This window comes from Dermacentor variabilis, chromosome 7 (assembly GCF_050947875.1).
Source record: "Dermacentor variabilis isolate Ectoservices chromosome 7, ASM5094787v1, whole genome shotgun sequence".
Lineage (NCBI taxonomy): Eukaryota > Metazoa > Arthropoda > Arachnida > Ixodida > Ixodidae > Dermacentor > Dermacentor variabilis.
In genome coordinates, this window is record NC_134574.1 from 116420112 (window position 1) to 116430064 (window position 9953).

The 9953-nt window shown below is 43.1% G+C and overlaps 1 protein-coding gene across 1 annotated transcript; it reads right to left on the reverse strand.

The window, feature by feature from the left end:
- Positions 1-358: 358 nt before the first annotated feature.
- LOC142587821 (amine sulfotransferase-like) lies at positions 359-8625 on the reverse strand. Its single transcript, XM_075699107.1, has 2 exons — positions 8418-8625; positions 359-1593 (listed from the first exon to the last, which is right to left on the reverse strand). Exon 2 carries the CDS (start codon positions 1545-1547, stop codon positions 606-608), a length of 942 nt encoding a protein of 313 aa, XP_075555222.1. The 5' UTR covers positions 1548-1593; positions 8418-8625; the 3' UTR covers positions 359-605.
- Between the last annotated feature and the right edge of the window lie 1328 nt (positions 8626-9953).

Consider the following 9953-nt stretch of genomic DNA (forward strand, 5'->3'; position numbering starts at 1 on the left):
GTACAAGAAGAGGGCTAAGAAGAGGCTAAGACACAGGAGCGAGCACGTGTGTTTGTTGCTATGCATTTGTAGCCACAGTTTTTGAGTGTGTCCCTGTTATAATTTACGATTTCAAAACACGCAACCAAGAAACTTCGTCGCATGAAAATACTGACCGAGCGAAGATGCCACGTGGAAAGGTCATTTATTTATAATAGGGTCTGAAGGTCACCAAGCACCCCCTGCACACCGCTAAAGACCACCCACGCACAACGCACACACACACACAAGCACATATATAAACAATTAATAAGTGATGGTTAAAGAACAAGTAAATATTAACACGCCGCATGCAGGAACTTTCACTGGAGTCTCAGCGTAAACAGCAAAACGAAACGTTTTTATTGTATGTACTCATCATCATGTAGAAGCACTTCACCAAACTTCAAAAGAAAGAAATTGCTTGGTCGTGAAATGTAATTATATGACGGAACGTGCAAGTGGCTGCTAAGTCTCTGGGATATGGGAAAACGTAAAGTGAAATTTGCACACAGCTTCGCAGCGCCGACTAGAAAGAAAATATGCACTGAAGCTGCTGCCCGCGCGCCGTAAAATAAATGTAGTTCTCATGGTAGTTCTAGATCCTTCCACAAATCCATAACATCTGACCCATTAGTCTTTTTGGCAATCCGTGCTTTCATATCCTCCATCTGCTCGTTCGTGAAATGAGCTTTCCAGTCTCCAACGATGCCCTTGCGAACGAACCCATCATCATCGTGTAATGGCTCCTCGTGAGCAAGCATTTCCCTGTAAACCTCCATTGATTTGATAGCCCTTTCTGGACTCAAGTTCAGCAGGTCTTTTACAATCGTACGCATCTGGTCGTTAAAAATGCCCTGCATATTCTTGAGGCTCGACGCGTCGATTACTTTGCGCAATAAGGCAGCATCCTCGCGAAGCTTCTTCCCGTACTGCTCACCCATAAAGTCGGCAATCTTGAGTGTCCAGAAGCTGGTGTCTTTCTTCAATTGCTCATAGGTGAAGAACAAAACGTTGGGGTCATTACGGTGCGCGTACCAGGAGAGCAAGTGGTCAAAGTAGTCTCCGAAGCAGGTTTTACCCTCAAGGAATAATTTGCAATACTTGGCGAAAGAGACGTCAACTTTCTTTGGTGTCATGCCCTTCAAGTGATAGTAGAAGGACACGCAGACGTCGTACGGGTTGCGCGTGACGTAGATGTACTTGGCTTGAGGAGAGTAAGGCTGCATAGTGAAAGGGAGGTGAGTCTTCAGCAGACCCGGTCTGGGCATTCTGTCTGCCGCTTCAGCACCCATCAGTTCCATGAAAGGCGATGCTAACATGAAGTCCACAACTGTTTTTGGTGGATGCCCGTCAGCTAGTATGCTGAGGATGAGGTACTGCGTCCACGTCGTGCCACACTTTGGGTACGTTACGATGAAGATGTCATCCTGCCGTGGCTTGTATCCTAGTGCGGAGCGGATTAGGTCTTCTTGAAAGAACTTGTGCATCCATAATCCATCCACGTCCCTGTATTCGTTGATATCCATGACGGCAATGCTTGCTTACCTCTCTTATTGATTAATGGAGCGGCACCTGTAAATAAAGGAGCAGACATTATTTCAGGCTTTGAAAATTGCTTAAACTAGAAAGTGCGTTTCACGAGAACCGAGCGCGAGACAGCGGATGCGTGTATCATTCACGAAATGGTTTTATATGGAAATACATCTATTGTAAAATTTACGGATATCCGAATAAAATAAAAATAAATTATTTAAAGTGGAGAATTTCTTGTAACACATGCATTCATTTCATGTCGTGATAGGTAGTGTTACTTTAGGATGCGTTTGGCTATAGTGTACAGAATATGTGACCATGTGTTGTATTGTGGTGCTATATGTTAATTATTTCTGTTTGCTTCATTACACATGAAGCGATAGAAAATTGCAATGCGTGTTCCGTTAGAATCTCTATTTTTTGCTGCCTATAGTAAATGAAAATGTGTAGTACAACTCAGTGAGAAGATCATTGTCAATAGAGACGGACGATTTTGACCCAGTCATAAATATTTTCTTAGACACAATGTAGCATACGTTCGAAGCAATAAGACCAGAGAAAGTTAAGTGCCACATTACTTTTTGGACTAATCGGAATTCATCGACCGAAAAACGCTTTCTTTGAAAGGGCGCCCCACTTTGTACAATAGGAAATTTTGTTTGTGAACTTAGGGCGAGAAATAACCTCCCAGTGAGTGTTTTGTAGCATGAATTTCAAAGCGTTGATATGTGGTAGAGATGGAAGACAATTTTTCCTAAAGCGGTGAGCCAAGGAAGCGCGCGGAGGCTTTCTTTAATTACCTCGACCAGTGTGTGGCCTCTACTAGCATTTATCTCCTTATTCTGCACATATAGTACTAGAAATCTCCACTTCCATCTCCTTGGTTACGAAACCAGGCTGGCTTTTTTCTTGCTTTTCATTATTTATTATTTTGTTGCTGCGCCACCTATTTCCCGGATAATTTCTGTGCGTTACCTGCACTTCGCTGTTACCCAACTCTGTCCCAATCCTGCTGGTTCTTGGTGCGTTGTGTGTCGTATGGAAGTGACGCCCGGTGACATCATCGGGCTAGTGGTCCGAGTGGCTGCTACAAAGAACAGCTTCTCCGCATTTTGGTTTGGCAGCGTTTGCGGTGGGCATCGATATGCTACTTTGCAAACAAGATGAGTACCATGAGAAATACGTAAGAGATGGGTCTGTTTTGATGCCAAACTGGGCGAGGAGCTTTTTAATGCTTTGGCGCGTAAGGTCACCGCTTTCTAACACAGCGTGCTTAAGTGCCTTCTAGGGACACGGCATTTTCGAAAGCAAGGTGAGCCTTCTGCTGAAGTCTCTTTAAGCCCGTTACCCATCATCAAACGGCGACTTTAGGATTACTCTTAAAAGGTCACGTGTATTGGTACTAAGAGCATGCATGGCTGAGTGAGTGGACATTCCGATGTTTGATCTAGTATAGATTCGATATTTCTGATTTTGTTGTGCCATGTGGTAGCGTTAGGGGATCGCGGTTACGTGCGCCAGTTTTAACGCTCTAGCATATTTATTCCATGACGTGCTAAAGAAAAACAAAACGATTGAGGATTAAGCGGTGAGCATTCGCTCGACTATAGATCTGATTCTAGCTTACACCACTTACTTTCTTGGTGACCTCTATAGGCTAACAAAATTGCTGTTCATATTCTCTAGTAGCGCACACAGTTCTGTAAACAAGAGAATAACAGACAATGTCTTCGACTTCAAAAGCTAGCGTATAGCCTTGATGGCAAAGTATTGTTTCACGAATGCGAGAAAGTAACAATTGGAATGTGTATGCAAACTCGTAAATAGCTAATATTATGCAATAATACACAACTTTCAGCAGTTCAACTCCCATTTTGTTGCTCCAAACCCCCCTCAGTCGCTCTAGCAGGCCCGGAAGGGGAAGTGTGTGGAATATAGTCTTTCAATTTTACGTGCTTCCCTTTCATCCCAAAACAATGTTTGGTAGTCCCATTTCGAATGACGTTCAAGACGGCATGCACTGAGACTGGCCATTTGAAACGACTAGAAGCCTACTAGATTGGCCAACGCTCCTTAGCTATTTGACCATAATGAAATGGTGCGTCAAAGCAATACACTAAAGATCAGATCAGTGCGCCAATGTCAAGTTCAATGCCTGAGATGCTAAGACGTCGCCTAGCGCCAAACATTTCATATAACGTGCTACAGGCTGCCACAAATACAAGTAAACCAAATAAATCTAATATTTCTTTTAGAGGGCCATGCCACTTATGAAAAAAATCTCCGTAAGAGATTTTTATGCGTCCTATCGGACACGCGATAGAAAGGGTCACGCTAACCTTTGCATCGAAGTAATTTATATTCTGAATCGTTATCTATTGTACCAGTAGGTGCACCATGTCGTAAAGCTGAGCGGAATAAGGTCGAAAGGAAAGGAAGTGAAAAGATCAGACGCTCACGTGAGCGTCTATCCAGCGCTCATATTTTCTTTCTGCCGTTATTACGCTCAGCAACCGGAACACAACCTAATTTCTTTTCGTTTAAGAAACAAGGTCCCTCTTAAGATGATAAAAAATGCTATCTATCATATGAATGTGTCCGTATTGAAAACGTGGTTTCGCAGGCAATCAGTTTTCTGCCTGAGTGGCACTTTCATCAGCGTTTGGGATAATGTTATAATTATTATTGTTATTAAAAAATAAAGTCGTGTGCACCTTTTACCAAAACGGTCGCGCATTCTTGCTATTTCGGAAAGTTGGTTGCCCAGTGAAATTTCCTCTTCAAAGTTCTTGACATCACCCTACAACGTGCTCCGCAGCAATCGGGACTTGATTAGATCTAAAAAAAAGGATGGTGGCCTAATGATTGCTGTTGCCAGTGCGCTGAGACAACTGCCTTTGTGTCAGCCCTGAGGCAGAGCTCCTCCAGTGGCACAAATGAATCCTCTTGCCTTGCCTAAAAGCGTGGGTATTATGTTTGTCTATGTGATGTCTTGTTTACCATTGATTCACTGGTTACAGGCAAATCCAGGGTTGATTACCTAGTAGATCACTTTATGGAGCTGGTTTTGAGCAGTATGCGCTAATAAATTCCCCAGTACAGATCTAAATGCTCTCAACATACCCACTCGTTCTCATGTGAGCTTATAGCTGCCGTAAAGTATAAAAATCGCGCCTAATGAAAATGCAGATGTAGTAAGCCTAATGAGTGGCCAAAAAAATTACACTTTCTGGTACTCTCTGCAAGTGTCTTTATAGAAGGGATCACGACATACATATTGCATTCTTGGAAAGAGTGCCTCCGACCGGTGGGCGAAATTTTGGAAGCGTATCCGCAAGTGCTCAAGCATACTTCGACAGCGTTTCGGCCTGCTTGACTCTAGCGGAGTAGAAGTCCAAGGAGTCGCGAAATATTTTTCTGCCCATTTCTCATGCTTATCCAAAGCTTTGAAGCTGGTGTCATTGAGCACAACACGGCGGTTCCTAGATTTAGTGCTGCATCGTTTGATGTAAAGCTCATCAGGGAGTGCTTTAAACGCTGGTAGCTTTTCCTATCTTACAGCCCTGATGGCGTCTCCTCCGTAGTTTTCAAAGCTTACGGCAATATATTTGACACCAATATTGGCATCAATATCTAATAACTCTTCGAATGCTTCCACGTTCCCTCACATGTGGAAAACTGCTCGTGTTTTTGCGCATTTAAGTATGGCCGTAAATTCTATGTCTCGAATTATCCCCCAAATTATCTTCTTCGTGCTAAGTCAAAGATTTTTGGGCTTTGCTTTCGCAACATATTGCCTTTAACTGCGAAGAACTCATTGATCCCCACTTAGAATGGATTTCTCACCGGCTGCTCCACTATCAGAAATCTCGCAAGTCTGAGGGCACAGATCTCGGCGCCGGTACTTCAAAGGCTGAAAGTTGACTCCATTCACTGCGACTTCTGTAAAGCTTTTGATTTAGTCATACACTCACTGCGTTTGATCAAACTTATGCACTTTGCTGTTGACTCTTCAAATGGCAATCTCTTGTGCAGTTGTCTTCCTTATTTGTCATGTTAACGTGATCATCTTCGCTTTACATGCGAACTAGCGGCGTTAATCAATATTAGGATGACTCCTGTTTTTCATTTTTATTAATGACGTTAGTTCCACTATTCGAAATGTTTCAATGCCGATGACATGAATATCTTTAAGGAAATTCGCATTGTTGATAAGTGTCGCATCCTGCCGCCTGACGTGTTTTCTTATTCTAAATGGTGCAAAGACAATAACCTCGCGTTGAATGGTGCTCACACAAAGCTCATAACTTTCAGATGCAAAACAGCTTGATTTTATTTTTCTTGTATAGATAATGTACTATTGTCTATGATTTGGGAAGTAAATGATATCGCTGTACTTTTATACAACCTCCCACTTTTTTGCCTACACTAAACGCGTTGCAATGCGCGGTATGTGCTGTCTTGTCTGTTCGCAGACTATCGAGGAAATCTGATTCTCCTAAACTATTTTACAAGCTGTACAGGAAAATCAGACCTCCTTTACTCGAAAACGCGTCGGTCGTCTGCAATTCTAGATCCTGCAGTGGCATAGATCGGGTACAGGAAAAGTTTTTAAGCATATATCATCACCGCTTCGCTGACACGGATGGTGGAGCTTGTTCTGGCACTGTTGAATTATTGCTGTTGCCTTACCTCACTACTGACGCAATCGCGCTGTCCTTCTGTTTCTTTTCATAATACTTCACGATATCATCACCTGTACCGAAGCCCTAAGTTGTATCATGGCTTCGTATTCCACGCATGACCACCAGGGAACATAAACATCTCCATATTTTACCTGTCATCACCAACACTCAACCATCCACTGAATATTAAGTGTTTATGAGACTTAATTTAATGATTTCGATAGGTTTCATAAGTCGCTGTTATTGTTCCTTTCGGAGTTTGGGCGGTTCTGTAAGAATTTCACACACTCCTAAAATGTCCCTATCATCCTTTTTGTTTTGTATTTACATTGCGCTTTGTTGTATGCACACTCTTCTTTTCAAAATTGCTCTTTTTTGTCATTGTCTTTTATGACTTACAGTTCGCTGGTCTTTTATTTTTGTTTTAATGTAAGCGTGTGCCAGCACTCAGACCTTGAGGTTGTTTGTGGGCACGGTAAATAAATTAGTGATTGACTTTTTACCTATTATTATTATTATTATTATTATTATTATTATTATTATTATTATTATTATTATTATTATTATTTGTGAAAACACAAGAATACGGGACAGAAATGAAATGACGCGGCGAGCAGTATGGCATATACCTCCGAGAGGGGCACTACACCTGCCTTCGTTTTAGGAAGGAGAGACGAGAAACAGAAATTAAGAATAGGCAGAAGACAATTGGGCTGATTACTTAAACCCACAGAGATGCCTTGAGGAGCGCACCAGAACAATAAACGTAATTTACGTTCTTTATGACAGGCATACGCAGGTTGGTCTATATAGAAAGACCCCCGCTACATTCAATGTCGTCGCTGAAGCGAGGAAATAATTACGCGGCAAGATAAATCAGGAGCCCGTTTAGGGAACATGCGTAACATTAGGCCTTCAGGAAACTCCAAGCGTCACCTGTCATGGCACATTGTGTAGTGCGAAGGAAGTACACGGTCAGCGTTTTTTTTATTAAAAAAAATAAATCTTCTTCTGAAGTCGTTGTGAAAGTCATTGGTCACGGGGACAAACGAAAAAAAAACTACCTGTTTACGGCTCCATGCCACAATGGGATTTGTTTTGCTCGAATCGTTCCACCTAACAGGCAATAACTGGGACCTTTTAAATCACTGAAGGTAGCCCTAAGGCGTCCATATGCAGGAATTGTTTCCATGCCATAACCTTCACGAATCCTTATGTATTTGGCAAAGTGCAAAGTCACAGATCTGTTGATTTGCAGTCGCTCTGATTGTCACTCTAACCAAAGGCGCGCACTTAATCAAGTTCAAAGAGTCCTCTACGTCCCATGAAATAAAATTTCTGCAAGCGCGTCTGTATTTTGTACAAATGCTTACGTAAAAAATAAATTGACTTCTGCGTAGCTGCATGTTCTCTTGCAAGAAAGGTTTGTTTCTTGCACATTCTAGCATATCACAAAAGCAACTCAACAGAAAACATAACAGTGTCCCATCGGGCGGCAATCGTTTGCCTAGAAGCTGGCTGCACGCTAGCCTGGATGCATAAATTTGTAGTTTCCACAATAATCATTTCGTACGGGTTGACATGTCACTCACATCTATTCTTAAACGTGAAATTACAAGATGTCTGCGGAAATTCGTCAGAACTAGTCGTGTGCTCCCAGTTCAGTGATAATGCGCCAGAAAACTGCAGTTTACGCTAGCGTGTAGATAATAGGCACTTCTGCAAAGACATAACTAATATATGCCGCCGTACGGTTGAGGCCTTGTGTGATATACTTGTTCCGATAAGGAAACACCAGCGGTTAACTCGAGAGCATGCACTCGCTTTGTTTCCGATAACACTTCCAAAACACTCCCATCAGTAGGTAAGGCCTGGCATTTCTTGGCGCCTAAGTCAACTTCCTTCCGCATTTGGGTGCAGTCTTGTCGGACTTAGCAAAGATTTCCAATCCTAATTACTGTTTCCTATAGGACGGCCACCTTGGCAGATATGCCCAACGTAAACATTGGCGCGCAAGCACTCCCACGAAAACATTTAGCGCATGAACGTTTGGGGAAATGCGGGATTTGGTGTCTCTGGAAGGAAGGATGCTCGTTTAACGGCCTGCACACAAAACGGACAACACTGGTAACGTAGCTTTACGAATATCGCAAACTAAAGAGGTGGTAGGTCCCTTACCTGGCAGACGGCGACTATAGATGAAGGAGGCTCCTGTAGCTGGGTCAGCTCAGACAACTTGTTGAAACAGTGTGGTGCAAAGAGCGCTTTCCGCGGCCTGCTAATCGAACTACTGTAGAAACTGCGCAAGGCACGCCAGCTCCTCAGCGCGGGGACGCCGAGAAGCGCGTCTACTAGCCAACTAAGATAGCTCGATGGAATCGCTCGCCTGCTGGTGCGAGGGTTGGGGGCACGTGACAACGTAGAGAGCGAAGGCTGAACGAGTGACGCGACACAAACTTGGCCCTGTCGCTCAAGGACGCGGCCAACGGCGCAGGTCGCACAGCGTGAGTGGGGGGAACGTGCGGAAAACCACTTGGCATTCATTCAGCTCGTGTTGAGCCATTCAGCCGTCGAGAGGGTTGCTCCGTGAAAGTTGCTTCATCTGAACGCACAGTGATCTGGTAATTGTTGACCAAGAAGTATCCGCTGCCGATGCGCCAGCCGCATGTATTCTGACGGCTTACATATGCAATACCACCTGTCCTTGAGGTTAATCATACTGCCATAGGCACATTTGCAATAGATTCTGGGATTCATATTCTAGTTTTATCCATAATTTTTTTTATTTCCTCTGTGTCGTGAGGCAGCTGGCCTACTGCACCATCGCGGGCTCTGCTGTTCTGTACACGTATGCGAACGCATGGAAATAATATATATAAAAATATAAGTAAGCCGTTCTTGTGTCATCCATCATCGTCAATTTCATTGCGCTGCTCCCTTAAGCATCAGTTTTACTAATGTTACAGCAGATGACGTGCACTGAGAAAGAACAGCGTGTTGCGCGCTCTAGGCACCGCTGCAGAAACATCGGACAGCAGAAAAGTACATGCCACGTATTTTGGTTTCTTCTAGGGCAAAAGGCCCAAAACAAAAGTTGCATATCTCTAGAAAGACGAACATCGAACATTTTTTCGCGGCCTGCAACCCCGGCTTTGAGAAATCTGCATGTGTGAACGCATTATCATCAGAAAAAAATGTGTCATCTAAATACGCATCCAAATTTTTGCTGAAAGGCTAACTGCATGGGTGACAGTATCGGCCTCATTCATGTCTCTTATCAAGCATAACCAATTTAACAAAAAAGAATAAGTAAACTGATGTGCGAACATTGAAAGAAATAGGAGTGCAGCATCAGAAATATATATTAGTAGAATAATACTGCTTTCTACAATCACATAAGCCTACAGACAAGCCACTGCCCACGAGTCCTTCAAAACACGTTGCTGCAATTACAGCGCGGAAACCGTACGCAAAAACACAGTCATGGGCAAAAACATGGGCAAGTTCGCATACAATGGCAACGGTAAAAATTATCAAAAAGTAGGCTACAATTTACTCAGCAGAATAATCATACGCAGTGGTGAAGCATAAAAATGTAACATATTCTCAAGTATTCCTTAGAAAAATCACGAACTCAGGAGGAGGCATACCGTAGAGTTGGACTCCTAAGTATTCTATGATCACATGGTGTCCTATAACCTGCAGGTAACGGTA

Excerpts from the sequence above, each read along its gene's own strand:
- LOC142587821 (XM_075699107.1), bottom strand. The coding sequence starts at position 1,547 with ATGGATATCAACGAATACAGGGACGTGGATGGATTATGGATGCACAAG.